Source organism: Gymnoscopelus braueri (genome assembly GCF_963280865.1).
Source record: "Gymnoscopelus braueri genome assembly, chromosome: 17".
Taxonomy (NCBI): Eukaryota; Metazoa; Chordata; class Actinopteri; order Myctophiformes; family Myctophidae; genus Gymnoscopelus; species Gymnoscopelus braueri.
The window spans coordinates 50,602,927-50,621,217 of NC_137617.1; the positions used below are offsets into that span (position 1 = coordinate 50,602,927).

Genomic DNA, 18,291 nt, shown 5'->3' on the forward strand with positions numbered 1-18,291 from the left:
GACAGTGAGGTGAACAAACTTACAGTAGCTTGTCCTATGTTATGGAGTTATGTCATAGAGAGTTTTGAAGACTACAACCTGGCTGGGTTAAGGATATAAACCCGACGCTCCAATCTCTTATTAACGTGGCGGCACGGTGACGAATCACTGCCGCCCGTCCGAGTCTCACGGGGAATATCCTACATGACTGCTTGTGCACTGCTCTGTATGGGTTAAATAAATTAATATACAAACGTATTCCATTCATGGCGATGTGATTGGTATCATAACATGTCATTCATGTAGGCTACAAGCCTACGTGACAAAGATTGTACCGCTACGGATTACATGAAAGACACAGTTGTGCGTGTGTGCGTGTGTGTGTGTGTGTGTGTGTGTGTGTGTGTGTGTGTGTGTGTGTGTGTGTGTGTGTGTGTGTGTGTGTGTGTGTGTGTGTGTGTGTGTGTGTGTGTGTGTGTGTGTGTGTGTGTGTGTGTGTGTGTGTGTGTGTGTGTGTGTGTGTGTGTGTGTGTGTGTGTGTGTGTGTGTGTGTGTGTGTGTGTGTGTGTGTGTGAGTGAGTGAGTGAGTGAGTGAGTGAGTGAGTGAGTGAGTGAGTGAGTGAGTGATGTGTGTGTGACTTGACAGGCAGCGAGGCGAGGCGATCGGGGGAAACTCTTTCTTATTGGCTTTTGATGTCTTTGGTCGTATTCTGGTTCTTCTTCATGTCGTAAAATCGGGGCGTTTTGAGAATATTTAAGGGCGTGTTATTTAAATGACGCTCGTTTTCAGACGTGAGATTTATCAAAGCTCCGACCTGATGTACACCAGTATTGGCTGTGTAGGATTCGTTGATAAATGTGACTTCGACGTTGGTGTACGGCCGAATATATGGAAAAATATAAGCCGGTTTATACGCTGCGTTGATAAATGAGGGCCAGTATCTCTATAGACAAGTGACCAAGACGGATCTGTCCGATGTATCATATTCCATCCTGATTGGTGAATTCTGAACATTGCTGGCCCACAATAACCTGACCTGGTGGAGACCTCTCATTTAACTCTGCAAATACATATCAATGTGGGGGGGGGGGGTCCTTGACATGAAAACCTTTGAGAACCAGCTTGTTAAAGAGTTAAAAGTATATAAATATACAATTTTATTTTAATCTATAGAACTTTAACTGAGATTATATACAGTATGTGAACCTGTAACATGTTTATGTCAAATATAGCAGTACAGATACATTGAGCATAATAACTGTAATAATAATAATAATAATATTAAGGGTAATAATAATAATAATAATAATTATAATAATAATAAGGGTAATTATAAGGGTAATAATAATAATAGATTGTTTTGTCTTATTTGACTGTTTTCCAGGTGAAACAACAGCTGTAGACAGGATGTCCAGTGGAACCTCAGCTTCCATCAGAGGTGAGTTCTATTAAAACACATGAAACCAACAAACTGATACTGGTTTAGTCACATCTGTGTTCTTTATGAATATTATATTTATTTTTCCATCCAGGGAAGAACAGCGACCCGTCAGAACTGAGAATTGTTCTGATCGGGGGAGGACATGGAGGTAGACCCAGTGGAAAGAGTTCAGTAGGAAACATCATCCTGGGCAGAGATGTTTTTAAAGCAAACAGATTAACATCTTACAGTGTCATGAGACAAGAGAAAGTGTCAGGCAGACAGGTCACTGTGGTAGACACTCCAGGATGGTGGTCTAGTTATCCCCTAGATCTGACCCCTAAACTGACTCAGTTAGAAATCCAACAGAGTGTGAATCTGTGTCCTCTAGGACCCCATGCCTTTGTCCTAGTGATCAGATTGGACAGTCCATATGTAGGAACACAGATGTCAGCAGAGGAGCATGTGAGATTTCTCCTCAGTGACAGAGTGTGGAAACACACTATTATAGTGTTCACTGTAGCTGATAGAAACAACATGGACACTGATCTCATTAGATCTAACCCTGAGATAAGATCTCTCATTGAGAAATGTGAAGGTCGCTTCCATGTTCTTAACATTAGTGACAGAGGAGATAGAAGTCAGGTCACAGAGCTGCTGGAGAAGATAGATCAGATGGTGACTAGTAATGGTTGTCACTATGAGACAGAAGAACACGTCTCAGAGGAACTGAAGGAGAAGGAGAGAACCATCAGAAGAAGAGCAGAACAAAGGAGGACAGACGCTCAGAAACAAACAACTGGACCTACAAAACACATTGGTATGTTTTGTTTACTTTGTTTAAGTGACTTTACTTGCTGGTTAAATGTTATTGTTTAACCCATTAAAACCGGTAAAGCATCCGTGTTATTTTAGATTTTAGCGTTGGCTATTCAAAAATATCAGATCTACAAGCTCCACAGCGTTAGCCTGATTATCAGACTGAAGCTGTGTGGAGCTTCAGTCTGACATGGGCTCCAGTGTAGCCAGTACAAGGGGGAGGGTCATTACAATTTCCCTAAACCAATCCTAAGGGATCCCCACCCCCACCTCTGACTCTCATTGGACAATACATTTTGTACAGAATAAATCCTATAGGTTCACATTTACAACACCAGACCAAGAGGAGGTCCACTCAGAGAGTGGGTGGGGTCTATGGTCTGGAACCAGCCTATCACAGCGTGTCACTTGGTGCCGCGATGCCAGTTTGTACTTCTGCTTTTTTTTGTTTTTTTTAACACAAATCTTCTCTACACTTTTAGATGGTGTGTGTGTGTGTGTGTGTGTGTGTGTGTGTGTGTGTGTGTGTGTGTGTGTGTGTGTGTGTGTGTGTGTGTGTGTGTGTGTGTGTGTGTGTGTGTGTGTGTGTGTGTGTGTGTGTGTGTGTGTGTGTGTGTGTGTGTGTGCGCGTGTGTCAAAACAGTTGTATAACTACTGGTTTAGAAGTTATTTGTAGAATCGGCCTCAGGTCTTAATGGGTTAAACATGCTAACCTTGGTGTCTATATTAAAAATAGGTAGATCTACTATTTTCTCTATTTAGCATAATGATGAAGTATATAAGGCTTAACCACATGAAGCCTAGCATCCCTATTCTGGGGAAATAGCTGATCTACAAGCTCACAATGTGTCGCTTTGCACCGCGTTGTGAGGTTGTAGATCTGCTATTGTGAGGTAATATATTTAGTATAGAGTGAAAACATGAGGAGGCCTAGTACAGTCCCCTGGGGGACTCCACTCAACTAAGTATAGTGTTGAAGTAGTTTAGTGGTTGAGGAACAAAGGTACAATGTTTTAAACATATCGTTGCTGTATGTCCAAAACACTTCCTTTTATTATTATTATTTATAAAACACAAAAGAGTGAAACTAGCTGATCTACAACCTCACAACACGGTGCAACACGACAGCTTGTAGATCAGCTATTTCCCCAGAATGTTAGGTTTCATCTGGTTAAGCCCTATACTTTATCATTTGCCAAATGGTGAAAATAGCTGATCTACAAGCTCATAACGTGTCACCTTGTGAGTTTGTAGATCGGCTATTTTAACTTTTTTTTTTAAAATATGGACACCGGGGTTAGCATGTTTAATCCATTAAGACCTGAAGTATCATCTAAACCAGTAGTTCTCAAACTTTTTTGTGTCAAGGACCCCCTATATATATTATATAATATTATATATATTGACACTTTCTACAAGTATATATCTATCGATTGATCGATCGGGCCGTGGACCCCTATCTGAAGATGTTTTGTGCGAGGGACCCCCAGGAGAGACAATTTGTGTTAAAAGAAAGAAAAAAAAAATTCAAACACTTTCAAGATTTTTCTAAAATAAAATAAAAATAGCAGATCTACAAGCCTGCAGCGCGGCACAAATTGTCGCGCTGTGAGCTTGTAGATCTGCTATTTTTGTAAAGCCAATGCTAAAATCTTTTAGTTTTAATGGCTTAAACACTAACATTTCATCAGCAAGTAAAATAAAAACAGAATACAAGAACATATTATATGTGGTTAAGCCCTATATACTTCATCATATGCCAAATAGTGAAAATAGCAGATCTACAAGCTCACAACGCGTTGCATTGCGACGCGTTGTGAGCTTGTAGGTCTGCTATTGTCACTATGTTTGGGGATTTTGTTTTTGGTTTTTAATAGTGACACCTGGGTTAGCATGTTTAAACGATAACATTTCTCCTGCAAATAAAATTGTAGATCTTCTGTTTTCACTACTTTTGTGCGACACTCTTGTATGGTGAAGAAGGGCATTCATTTACAGTAACAATATGTTTTGTTATATGACTAATAGCTAAAACAGCAGATCTACAAGCTCACAGTGTGTCACGCTGGGAAGCAATATGAGCGTGTGGATCATCTGTTTTAAAACAAAAACCTTGAAAATGTTGTTAAACAAAGTGAAAGTAAACACTGTTTTCTCTGACAGGACTGACTGACCTCAGGATTGTGTTGTTGGGAGAGAAGGGCTCTGGGAAGAGTTCAGCAGGAAACACCATTCTGACAGGAAGTGGTTTTCAAACTGAACTGAGGTCAGGGCAGTGTGAGGTGAGACAGGGTGAAGTAGCAGGGAGACAGGTGACAGTGGTGGACTCACCAGGCTGGCTCTACAACAGTCCACTACAGGACACCTCAGAGATGGACAAACTGGAGATCCAGAACAGTGTGTGTCTCTGTCCTCCTGGACCACATGCTGCTCTTCTGACGGTTCCTCTTCATAAAGCATTCACCAAAGCACAGAGAGTAGCAGCAGAGGAACACATGACACTTCTGTCACAGAGTCTCTGGAGTCACTCTATGGTACTGTTCACCTATGGAGACCATCTGGGAGACAGAAGCATTGAGCAGCACATTGAGGCTGAAGGAGAAGACCTCCGCTGGCTTCTTGACAAATGTGGGAACAGGTATCATGTCTTCACCATTATGGAGACAGATGACACTCAGGTCACACAGCTGCTGCAGAAGATAGAGGAGATGGAGTCAGGAAACAGAGGTGGACACTATGAAGATGATGGAGATGAGAAGATGTCAGAGAGGAAGAGGAACATAGAAGAACATGTCCAGACATTTCTGAAGAAGACACACAGACAAATAAATGCTCTGAGAGCTCTGTCTGAAGGTAATGTCTGTAGACATTATAATTATTGTTGTTATTATTGTTATTATTACTATTACTATTATTATTATTATTATTATTATTATTATTATTATTATTATTATTATTATTGTTATTATTACCCTTATTATTATTATAATAAGGTTAATAATAATAATAATAATAATAATAATAATAATAATAATAATAATAATACATCATCCCTACAAATACATTTGTAGGGATGATGATGATGATGATAATTATAATACACTATAGTAAATAATAAACTATTAAAATTAAAATAACAGAAAATAGCCTAGCTTTGTGAGCTTGTAGATCTGCTATTTTATCTACTTTTGAAAAACAAATGTCTGTGGATTTTATAAATATTGAACCAATGTATTAACAAGAGCATGTGACTAAATAATAACTATATTGGATCCATTAGAACAGATTCTTCTTTCTTACATTTCCTGAAAAGTAACAGTTTTGAACATGCAAGGTTTCTACCAGACAGATGATATGAAGGCTGTTTGATGTAATGATTGACATCTACCCTCTATTCTCATTATGCTCATGACCCATGACTCAGCCATAACCACGCCCACATATGACACAAAGAAATCAGTCAGCTCCATATATGGGCACAAAAGGGGGTTTGCCCATATATGGGCATATACTGATGGCATCAGCAATCTCCCTATATGAGCTTAAAAGGTACAAGGACTGACAAGATGCAGATATCTCCATATATGGGCATATTGGTCGGATCGGTGATGTGAGGGCCACAAACCTCTAGTAATACTAAATGAGAAATACATTAATTCTACGTGTGTGTGTGTGTGTGTGTGTGTGTGTGTGTGTGTGTGTGTGTGTGTGTGTGTGTGTGTGTGTGTGTGTGTGTGTGTGTGTGTGTGTGTGTGTGTGTGTGTGTGTGTGTGTGTGTGTGTGTGTGTGTGTGTCAGGAGAACATCACAGTCTACCAGATGTGAGGCTGATGGTGGTTGGTGGGGAGCAGGAGGACAGGCACAGAGCTGCTAATCTCATACTGCAGGACTATGTGTTTACACAAACTCTATACAAGGTGAGTAATATGATATGAATGTTATAATGAAAGAAGTAAACAGTAAAGAGATGAAATATAAATGTGTTCTGATGATAATGTGAAAGTATCTGCTGTCATGGATGTTTAAACACTTCCACCCTGGTGTCCCAACTTTTTTTCCAAAACATTTCACAAATACCCCTTTTTTTCTATTATGTTTGAAAATAGAAGATCTACAAGCTCACAACCTGCTGCATAGTGATGTGTTGTGATTCTATTTTAGAATAGCCATATGTGAGATGTATAAATATTATATGATAATATGTTGATAATATGTATCGCATTGAGACTATCTCTCCACCTAACATATTTCATATAAGGTCTTAGAGAGAACTATACTGAACAAATTGTAGAGGTTTATCCTGACCTCTGACAACCAGTTCGGTTTTAAACCTAAACATAGCACAGATATGTGTATATTTGCCTTAAAGGAAATGTTAGATTTATATAACGGGCAAAATACCACAATTTTGACATGTTTTATTGATTTGTCTAAAGCCTTTGATCGTGTTAATCACGAAAAGTTGTTCAAAATATTACAGAACAGAAGGGTCCCTACATGTTTAATAAGAATACTGGTGTTCTGGTACGCACATCAGACAATGTGTATTAGATGGGGTAACTGTGTTTCTGCTCATTTCACAGTAAATAATGGAGTAAGACAGGTAAGTATTCTTTCTCCTTTGCTCTTTAATTTATGGCTCAGACTGTGACTTTATTTATAATGCAAAGAAGAGTAATATCATGATTATGAGAAGTAGAGAAGACAGTAAACTGTCATTTCCTGTCTTTCTTCTGTCTGGTACTGCCCTTAAGGTCTGTGATGAGGTCAAGTACTTAGGCCATTATTTGACAAATGACCTATCTGATGATAGGGACATCTACAGACAACGTAGAATGTTATATGCACAAGCCAACATGATTGTTCGTAAGTTTAGTATGTGTTCAGCTTCTGTGAAGTCCACACTATTTAAAGCTTTTTGTACACCTATGTATACTGCCCACTTGTGGCGGCGCTACAGAAAGAGCAGTATGCAGTAACTCAATGTAGCTTATAATGATGGCATGAGACTACTGCTTAAAGTGGCGTGCCACGATGCAGCCGTGCAAGCCAAATGTTCGTCAGTATCGGTGTACCCACCTGTTCCGCTCTGCTGCGGAACCTCATGTACAAATGTATTTGTAGGCTGTCTGATTCTGCCAACAGCATCATTTTAATCCTGAATAAACCTTTATATAGCTCGGTCAGGTTTGTTTCTAAACTGTGGAACCATTGGCGTGTAAGCCTGTATATGAATTTGTGATTTTAATGTGGACTATGTCCGCCTCTGTTGTTTTTGTATTGTATGTTATTTTATGTGCTATGGACCATGTGTCCTTAATAAAGTTTGATTGATTGATTGATTGATTGATTGATTGGTCGACTCAATCGACATTCACCCGGTTCTACCGACTGAACGTGGCTGCATCCGCTCCCTTTAAGGAGTCTGTCTTGAGTGCTCACCTTCACCAGTCAAGCCGGCCTTGCGTCTGGCAGAATGGCTTGAGCGGCCCTTCACCCCTTTGGTCACTGGCCTTAGCGTCTGGTAGGGCCGGGCTCAGGGTCCTTACCAGAGGGGCTCGCGTCTTGCGTCTGAGCATTTAGCGGCGGATGGCGTCTGGCTGTCCGGCCGCCCCAGGGGTTGTAAATATTTTAAATTGAACATACTTGTAAATATTTTAAATACAGTATATTCTGGGTCGGAGCCCACTGGTGTTGGCTCTAGGTTCTTGGACTGCTTCGCTTCCTCACAAGGTGTCTTACAGAGTTCCCCATACATATGAAATATGTTGGGAGGAGAGATAGTCTCGATACGATAGAGAACGTTCGGTTACGTTGTAACCTTTGTTCTCTGAGTGAAGAGCCTATCTCTCCACCTCCATGTCGCTCGGAAGCGGTGTCGATCAATTAAAACCAGTGTAATCACACACACCTGGGCCTTATATAACCGTGCGTGTCAGTACGATTGTTGTGTCTTAAAGAAATATCCACGTCACAAGTGAGGTGGACCGTGGGGTCATTCCCCTTTTTATGAAACATGTTGGATGGAGAGATAGTCTCTTCTCTCAGAGAACAAAGGTCACAACGTTACCGGACGATATGATTATATGAAACTGAAATGATTTCAGTATTCTGACAGTTAATAAAAACACAGTTAATAAAAACACAGTTAATAAAACTAGACAAAGTAAAAGCTCGCAATGCGTCATGGGCTTGTAGATCTGCTAGTTGTTTAACTGTTTGAAAATGAAACCTGTAATGACCCACTAAATGCCCACTAGCCTGCCCCAACCCTCCTGATTTCGTGTATAAAGGGGCGGGTGTATAGAGCCGGAGAGAGACTGCGCCTGATCCCATTGGTTCACCGATCTGTCCGTCAACCCCCGCCCCGTTAACACAACATTACGAGTGACGCCCACTGCACTCTGGTTGGTTGGGAAATGAAACACTTCCTCATACCGAGTACACCGACTCGTTGGGCCAGGCTTTTATTTTTTAGCAAAACTAAACAATAAAAGCCTGGAGATCGAGGCTAAATGCCCACTAAAGGGACGCCAGGTTGAAAGTGGTAAAAAAAAAATATTCATAATCATAATTCTCAGCAGCAGTGTTGATGGTCAACAGGGTATTGTATTGTATTGTATTGTATGATGTTGTGATGAGAATGCCATCACTTACAATGATGATTTTATTGATTTATTTTTTACACTTAGAGTAAAATGAACACTGAGAATTGTAATGTGTAATTCCATTTATACGATGAACTCTATGCTGGTTGTGAGTATTAACCATCTCCAGATATAGAGGTTGTTCAATTATTCCATATAGTTAATTACTGTTTTATTTAATTTAGTGTCACTGTGGCACTGTTATATATAGCTGGAATGATGGCGGAGGGAGAGGGTCGCAGCACGCCAGCTCCGACTTTCAAACGTTCACGGCTTAAACCTGAAGTCTACAAAACAACTGACGACAAAATCATTGTGGAGGATGAGTTACTACACTTTCTCTCTGCAAGGATCAAAACTTTGAGCCAAGATGAAATCGTACTGTTGGCTACGAATACGTTCGACACCGAGGGGATTGAGGCGTCTAAGAAAGTGTTGTTCGAGTTGTGCCCTGCTACCACGCAGAGGAACATAGCCCACAAAGGGCTGCATAAAGACGTGAATAACATTAAACTGTGTCTCAAAGTGTTGAACGAATCTGGGGAGAATATACCTAGATTTGTATCACATTATTTGGAGGATTTACCGCCGGTGTCGTTTACCAGCATTGACACAAGTTGTCTGCTACGGAGAATGGAGCAGCTATATGCGGAAGTGTGTTCTCTGAAACGTGTCGCCCAGGTCCAGACAGAGGTATGCGAGCATATGAATGACCGAGTGGCAGCATTAGAGCACCGTCCTGCTGAGCGAGCTGCGGGTCTTGGTGACCCGGGGCTGGAGCCTGCTGCGCGGCAGTTGCGGAGCGAGGTATCCAGCTGTGGCATAACGCTTGGGACGAGTGCGACGGAGCCGGAGACGAATGGTTCGAGGACAACAGCGACCACGCCAGGGATGAGTGCGGCGAACCAGGCTGCGGCGGGAGCGGCATCATCACACAGTCCGGGCGGAGAGGTGGCGACGGCCTCGGGGACCGTGAAAAGGTCTATCGATCCTGAAATCCCATCCTTCAGCCTGGTTGTGAAAAAGGGCCGGCCCCAGCAGGGGTCGGGGCTTGCCTCTGCTCTAAGGGGGTCGCGAAACGCTGGCAACAACAATGGACGGGCCAGGAGGCCAGGTGTTGCTCCCATCGTCGGCACCAGTGCTGTGAGTAGCATCAAAACGGTGCAGACCAAACTCGTGAGTGTGTTTGCTACCAAGTTCTGTCCTGAGTTGGATGCTGACACACTTTCTGTGTATCTTAAAGACAAGCTCAATCGTGAGGTTACATGTCACAAGATTGTCATTGCTCATAGCAGATTTGGATCTTTTAAAGTGACTGCGGAATGTAAAGAGGTTGGGGAGATGTATGCCCCTGAGCTATGGCCAGAAGGAGCGCTCATTCGACGGTATTATGAACCGCGCAAGGCTGGGACTGTCGGGGCTGCAGTGAAGATCAACGTGCAAGCAAGTAATAATATGCAGAATGGGCTTACGGCCGATCAATGCGCCTAGTCTGCTATGCGTGTTGGTTTTTTTAACTGTCGGGGGCTGCGCCTTGGTAACAGTGCAGGAGACGTTGCCAGACGCGCACAAGTGGATAAACTGTTGCAATGCTGTGACATCTTGTGCCTGCAGGAAACGTTCCTACCTAAACAGGACTTGGGACAGTTGAACTGTTTTAATGACGAATTTCATGGTGTGGGGGAGTCAACAACTGACCTCACCTTGGGTATAGTGAGGGGAAGGATCCCTGGAGGGGTGGCCATTCTATGGCACAAAAAGCTTGACTCTATGATTAAGGTCATTAGACTTGACACAGATTGGTGTATAGCTGTGGAGTGTAGAGTAAACAACAAAGTGGTCACTATACTTAATGTTTATACACCATATGAAAGTCAACAGAATGAGGATGAATACCTGAACAGATTAGCTTTTATTAATTCTTTTATTTTAGACAATCAAACTACCTGTGTCTATGTCATGGGTGACATGAATGCCGACCTCTCTGATAAGCACTCAATGTTTGCTAATCATATGATTAATTTCTGTGAGGATAATAACCTCATAATATCCAGTCAGGTGTTGTTGCCTGCAGAAAGTTACACCTATATAAGTGAAGCATGGCACACAACTTCTTGGCTCGACCACTGTATCAGTACTGCTGATGCTCATGCTATTGTAGAATCTATGGAGATTGTCTATGAGGTATCCATGTCAGACCATGTCCCTGTAGTGGTAGTGCTTGATGTGGACAGACTTCCTGAAATGACCAAAGAGAGTAATAGTGCCGTTAAAACAAAACTAGATTGGTCCAAACTCTCAAAAAATGATGTACTGACTTATTTTGGGAGAACTAATGATCTGTTCAGTGATGTATTGTTGCCCTATGATGCAATTTTATGTGCCGATGTAAACTGTAAAATAAATAATCATAGCAAGGACCTCTGTGCTCTCTATGACTGTATAGTGGGGGCTATGTATGAGGCCAGCAGACCTCTTTTTCTGCAGAAGAATAGTATCAAAAAAGTAAAGCCGGGGTGGAACAAGTATGTGGCAGCCCATCACGCAGAAGCTAAGCAGGCCCATAAGGCGTGGGTCCTGGCTGGTCGCCCCAGACAGGGACCAGTCCTGGACCATAAAAAGAATACTAATACTCTTTTTAAATCAGCTGTGCGCCATATCGGTAGGCACGAGGCTAAAATGAGAGCAGATTCTATGGCTGACAAGCTACTTGGCCATAATGTGAATGGGTTCTGGAAGGAGGTGAGAGCTCTAAACAGAAATAATGCTATCCTACCTTGCAACATGGAGGGTGTCTCTGGGGAGGATAATATAGTAGAGCTCTGGAGGGAACACTACTACCAGGCATTTAATTGTGTCAAAAGTGACCCATATGAATTGGACAACATTATTAGTAGTTCTGCCATTGGTTTCTCAGCTAATGAGGTTCGTAAAGCTATAGAACAGTTAAAAGATAATAAAGCTAGTGGCTCTGATAATATCACTGCTGAGCACCTTAAACATGCCAGTCCTAAGGTTGCGGTCCTTCTGGCTATCTGCCTTACTGGACTTATGACTCATGGGGTACTGCCAAATTCCATGTTGTCTGTCACCCTGGTGCCCGTGATTAAAGACAAAGCGGGCAAGGTGGGGAGCTTGGACAATTACAGACCTATAGCTCTCGCTAGTGTAATGTCCAAGGTCCTGGAAAGAGTCCTATCGGCTCCCTTTTCTGTCAGTAATGGGGTCCGGCAAGGGAGTTTACTCTCCCCAGCCCTGTTCAATTTATATATGAACGATCTCTCTGTCCAGTTAAATCACTGTAATACAGGTTGCAAGATTGGGGACACCCTAATTAACCACCTGTTGTATGCGGATGATCTGGTTATACTTTCTCCCAGCAGTGCTGGGTTTCAACAGCTGCTAAACATTTGTACAGAGTATGGTGTAACGTTTGATGTCAAATACAATGCAAAAAAAAGTGTGGTCATGGCATGCAGGACAAGGGAAGACAAAAACCTTTCCTTTCCATCCTTCTACCTTGCTGGGCAAGTGCTACCTGTGTGTAGCAAAGCTAAGTATTTGGGACATGTCATAACAGACCAGTTGACGGATGATGATGATCTGTATAGGCAGCGTCGAACACTTTATGCTCAAGCTAATATGCTGGGGAGGAAATTTAATTTCTGTTCTGTTGAGGTAAAGGCTAACCTCTTTAGAGCTTACTGTACTCCCTTATATACTGCCCCTCTATGGGTTAAGTTTAAGCAGGCTAGCTTGTATAAACTACAGGTTGCCTATAATGACTGCTTGCGGCTACTGATGAGAAAACCTAGGTGGAGCAGTGCTAGTGAGCTGTTCTGCAACCTGGGTATTAGCACTTTTCAAGCTCTTCGGAGAAATCTAATGTATAAATTTATGTGTCGGTTGAATGAGTCTCAGAACTCTATTATTGGATTATTGGTCAATCCCTGCCACAGTGATACTTGTTATCAGTCTCCTTTCTGGGAACACTGGTACGACTGCCTTATTTATAGATGATGTTTTACGACTGTACTGTCTAATATTTTTGTACTTTTATATGTTTTTATGTGTCTTGTTATTATTGGACCATGTGTCTGCTAAATAAAGTTGATTGATTGATTGATTGATTGTTAGACAAAATAGACACATTCAGTGAGTTAATCTCTAACAAGTTTGAGACAAACTCTTCACTGAGGACATAATAGAGTGAAGGTTTTGATTATTATGACTAACACACAGTAAACCTCATATTCCAGGAGTTTAAAACCCAGACTAAACTGACACAATGTGTCAGACAAAAGAGACGAGTTGCTGACAGAAAAGTGAGTGTGGTGATCTGTCCAGACTGGTCGACTACACCTCCATCACAGAAGATCAAAGACGTCCTTCTACACGGTGTGACTCTGTGTTCTCCTGGACCCCACGCTGTCCTGGTGACTGTTGATGTCAGGTCCAGTTTCTCTGAAGCTGACAGGAGATCAGTGGAGGAACACATGGAGCTGCTGGGGGACAGAGTCTGGAGAAACACTCTGGTTCTGTTCATGTGGGGATGGTGGCTGGGAGGGAGACGTGTTGAGGAGTACATAGAGTCTGAAGGAGAACCTCTGAGGTGGATCCTGGAGAAATGTGGCTACAGGTACCATGTTCTAGATGGTTTCAAGGGGGACATTTCAGAAGTGACAGAGCTAATGGAGAAAACAGAAGACATGGTCATGATGAACAGAGGACACACTGGACCATTAGACTCAAGAGAAGACAGGTTTGTCAGAGACACAGGACACTTCAAGGTGGGACATGAGACAAGACAGAAGACACTGTTTGAAAGACTGAAAGGAAAGAAAACATTAACAGCTGAAGAATGGAACAGACGAGAAGAAAAATGGAAGAAGAGAGAGCAGGAGATGATAGAGAGGATGTTGAGGTGTGTGGTGACGGAGCCAGAAGAACCAACCCTGCCAGAAGAATGGAAGAAGAGAGAGCAGGAGATGAGAGAGAGGATGTTGAGGTTTGTGGTGACGGAGCCAGAAGAACCAACCCTGCCAGAAGAATGGAAGAAGAGAGAGCAGGAGATGATAGAGAGGATGTTGAGGTTTGTGGTGACGGAGCCAGAAGAACCAACCCTGCCAGAAGAATGGAAGAAGAGAGAGCAGGAGATGAGAGAGGGGATGTTGAGGTTTGTGGTGACGGAGCCAGAGGAACCAACCCTGTCAGCTGTCCGGAGAAGGAACAGCATGGATCTAGAAGATAGTGAGTATCAGTATAATGGATCTGCTAACAGACCTCAATGTGATTGTTCTTATAAATAGAATAGGAATAATAATGAATTGCATCATTTATAGCACTTTTCTACCCAAGTAAAGCGCTCCACAATGGTTCATTCATTCATACATTGGGAGGTGACTATAGTGACTTTTATCAGATAAACTCACAAAGACACTTAAAAAGCAGTGACCTACACTTAGTTAATTCCTCTTTCAGTAATAGTGCACATGATTTAAAATGATCACATTGTGAAATGTATATGTCAACATTATATATGTAATATTATCCTTATTATTGATTATTGTAGTTGTTTTTTTCTTCTTGTATTTTTATCATTGTAAATGTCTTGCTGTCTGTTGTCTTGTGTTCCAGTGAGTGGTGGAACGCCATCTGAGACAGGAAGTTCATACAGCTTCTCAACTGACGAGGTTTCATCCTCACGTCGTGGATCAGTAGCGCCCTCTTCAGGATTTGGCAGCTGGTTAACTGACACGGTTTCATCCACAAGTCGTGGATCAGTAGCGCCCTCTTCAGGATTTGGCAGCTGGTTAACTGACAAGGTTTCATCCTCACGTCGTGGATCAATAGCGCCCTCTTCAAGATATGGCAGCATGAGTTCTGTTCTGAGCCAGGCCTCCACTGATGATAAAGATTCATCAATGAACAAGATGTTTCCTAGACTGATAGGAAAGAGAACATTAACAGAAGAAGACTGGAACAGACGACAAGAACAATGGAGGAGGAGAGAGCAGGAGATGATAGACAGGATGATGAAGTTTGTAGTGATGGAGCCTAAAGAACCAAGCCTGCCAGCTGTCAGGAGAAGTAACAGCATGGACCTCAGTCCTCCAAGCAGTGAGTATCAATATAATTGATCTGCAGACTTTAAAGTCATCATTCTTCGCCCATCCCCTAGGTGGGGTTGGCGAAAGGGCCTACTCTGTGTGGAGTTTGCATGTTCTCCCTGTGTCTCCCGTCCCACGGTAGTTAATACCCTCACAAAAACATGCAGTAATCCTGGTCACTATATCGCCTCCCCCATGACAGCCGGGGCGCCTGATGGAGGGGAAGGGAACTGGTTGGAATAACGTGTTCCTTCCACGCGCTACTTCCTACCGGGGAAACTCCCCCCTGTTAGGTGACAAGAAGGTCAGTTGGCTCTCGTGCATTGAAGGAAGCATGAGCTCGGCCCTGGCCTCCCTAGGCTGTGGGGGACCGGTGTAGCGCTGGTGTAGGGCCGGTGTAGCGCCCAGGATCACTTAGGAAATTGGAACCGGGTGAAAAAAAAGTCAACGTTCTTACAGTGACTTTAATAAATGTGACATTTCCTCAGCCAGATAAACTTGAATATGATTTAACACTTGAAAAACATGACACAGACTTTAAAGGTATCATGACATTCATTTTCACTTTTTTTATTTTCAATGTTTTATTTGGGGTTTTATGACCTCAATTACACCCAAAAAACCTGAACTTAGAACATTCAGTGGATTTTCTGTGGTCTGGGGTTTTGTGAATAATTAGGCTGAAAAGTAATCTGAGCTTGGCCCTTCGACAGTGAGGTCACAGTCGATTAATCCCGCCCACTCTCCTCCTCGCCCCTCCCCTATCCTTTCCTTTGGGGGGGGCGGAGCAGAGGCGATGATTGACAGGCAAAATCCCTCACCAGCGACACACGCAGGCAAAGATTTCTTTTTTCATTGCAGTTGAAAAGGCTTTAGAAATGTGAGAGAAAAACACCTGTCATTGATCACTGGAATGGAATTTTCACTTAAAACTTTTTGTACACTTTTGAAGGACCAGGACAAAGACTTTGAATGTGGTGTAAAAGTGAATGTCATTAAACCTTTAAAAAAGATTCACAGTAATAATGCAAGAACCAAAGTTGAATGTATGTATTATTATTATTATTATTATTATTATTATTATTATTATTATTATTATTATTACCCTTATTATTATTATTATTATTATTATTATTATTATTATTATTGATATAAATGTTACTGATGAGTTGCATGTTTTTCTTCTTGTATTTATCATTGTAAATATCTTACTGTCTTGTGTTCCAGTGAGTGGTGGAACATCATCTGAGACAGGAAGTCTCAGGTCACCTGACAAGGTTTCTGATTGGCTGCTGAAGAGACATCCTGGACCAATAGCGTCCTCTTCAGGAGCTGACACCACGTGTGAAGCTCCTACCCAGCCAGTGAGAGATGAACATTCACTTTGACATCAATCAATCACACACATTACCTTATATATAATAATTATTGGTTTCATTAAGGGACATGTTTGCACCTCCAAAATAAGATGTGTATAATATAATATACATGCTAAAAGTATCTCCAAATGGACACAATCATATGTAATTCGTTACTAAGTAGTTATCCATGTAGGTCTCCTAGAATCTGTCCATAGACAGGAGAAGAGAGGAGTTGAAATTAGAGAAAAAGAAAAGACGAAATACAGCAAAGCAATATCACCTCCAATAAACGTGTCATAACATGACATTAGTGTTTAAACAATCATCATTCTGACAGTTCAGAAACAAGTTCTGTAAAGTGAAAATCCACAAAGCTTCATGTCTTTCTAACAAGTCAGCTCTTTATCCACAGTCTACAGTATGTTCAATATGACAATGTGACAATTTCCCTTGAAGTGAGCTTCCTTCTGTTCTCTGAAAACAGGCTTTATGCAAGATGTTTATTAATGCATCTGATGTCATGCTATTATTAGGCTGTGTGTTCACCAAGTGTTTCCACAAGGCTCTCACCTAAAGTTGAGTTGAGAATATAACTCTCTCTTTGGTGGACACAGCACCTTGTAGATGTATACAGACTATGCTTTATGTAAGCATTTACAATTGAACTGGGTTCAATGCTGTAGCATTCTGAATTTTAATTTCTTAGACTGGCTGAATCTGACTGAATATTCTGTTTTATGAATCTTCATTCTTAGGCACCATGTGTAAATATGTCTTCAGAAGAAGAGGAGGATGAAGATTCTGGTGAGAGACATGGATCATATTCATCTTTTACACTGTAAGCCTCCAAGCTGCCTCTGATCCACTAACTGTCCTCTGTCTTTACTCTCTACAGAAGACTGCATGAACATGATGAAGATGATGGAGATAGAAAGTGGAGAGGAAGGTAAATAATGTAACTCTCCTTAATCAATTCTACAATGAACTGTGAGTGTTGGTGTGAATACAACGTGAAGGATTACACACAACTAAACGCTTTCTCTTTAATGTCCTTCCTGTAGAGCTGAACCAAACTGATCTGGATGATTATGATAATGGTAGGTGAGAGTTTACTGAATGAATGCATATATAAATCTATGATTCATGAATGTAAATCTACACCTGGTTAAACTGTGGAATTCATCTCCTCTCTCAGAATGTTGTTCCCTTTCACATCATGAGAACATTTGACTTGATGATTCTTATGTATCTGTCCATGATTAAGCCCTGGTCCTGAAGCTGAGCTTTTCAATGGGAAACATACGGTATAATTCAATATAGTGTAAATATGTGTAACTGTTGTTATTTGTCCCTCCAGATGAGGTGTACTTGGGATCATGCTGTGAAAAATGCCAACATGTCCAGCAGGTCAGTTTGATCAAATCAGACACTCTTCTTGATGTACGTACAGTATGTACAGTATGTATGGCTGTTGGTGATCCTTAATGATCTCCTGTGTGTGTTTGCTTGGTAGAGCTACGGCGATGAGATGATCATTCCTGAGAAACTCTCCAGAGGACGCTTGCAGTGAGTCTGGACATCACTTTGACATCATCTGCTTCTCTGGTTTCATACTGTAGAGAACAGCAAATACCCATCACATTAACTTCATCTCGCGTGCGCGTGTGTGTGTGCGTGCGTGTATTCTTTAGGGCTCAGCTGGAAGGACAGGGGACATATGAGTGTGCGTTAACAGGCTTGATATTTGAGCCGTCGGAGCGAGTTCTGGTGAGTTATAACATCCTGTCCTGGTCCAAGTTCAACAAGTTCGTCCAGAACCCCTGGACGATTGCTGGTCCCATATTCAACGTACAGACAGTCAACAAGGATGCATCTGCCCTCAAGACCATCCAGTTCCCCCACTCCCTGTGCCTGGCTGGTGAGAAGATATGCTGCCTCTGACATATTTATTATTG

The 18,291-nt window shown here is 41.8% G+C and overlaps 1 protein-coding gene across 7 annotated transcripts in view; it reads left to right on the forward strand.

Annotated features, from left to right (window-relative positions):
* Positions 1-1,373: 1,373 nt before the first annotated feature.
* LOC308104853 (uncharacterized protein) overlaps positions 1,374-18,291 on the forward strand; it is a 33,487-nt gene continuing 16,569 nt past the window's right edge. For 6 of the 7 annotated variants that reach the window (XM_080455420.1, XM_080455422.1, XM_080455419.1 and 3 more), the window contains exons 1-13: positions 1,374-1,418; positions 1,513-2,220; positions 4,383-5,072; positions 6,017-6,135; positions 13,125-14,115; positions 14,503-14,985; positions 16,203-16,339; positions 17,092-17,140; positions 17,232-17,282; positions 17,398-17,433; positions 17,694-17,743; positions 17,850-17,902; positions 18,028-18,254. In XM_080455420.1, the coding sequence (XP_080311546.1) occupies positions 1,388-1,418; positions 1,513-2,220; positions 4,383-5,072; positions 6,017-6,135; positions 13,125-14,115; positions 14,503-14,985; positions 16,203-16,339; positions 17,092-17,140; positions 17,232-17,282; positions 17,398-17,433; positions 17,694-17,743; positions 17,850-17,902; positions 18,028-18,254 (3,625 nt within the window). In that variant the 5' untranslated portion in view covers positions 1,374-1,387. The remainder of the gene's footprint in view (positions 1,419-1,512; positions 2,221-4,382; positions 5,073-6,016; positions 6,136-13,124; positions 14,116-14,502; positions 14,986-16,202; positions 16,340-17,091; positions 17,141-17,231; positions 17,283-17,397; positions 17,434-17,693; positions 17,744-17,849; positions 17,903-18,027; positions 18,255-18,291) is intronic. The other variant, XM_080455425.1, reaches the window with a different exon arrangement.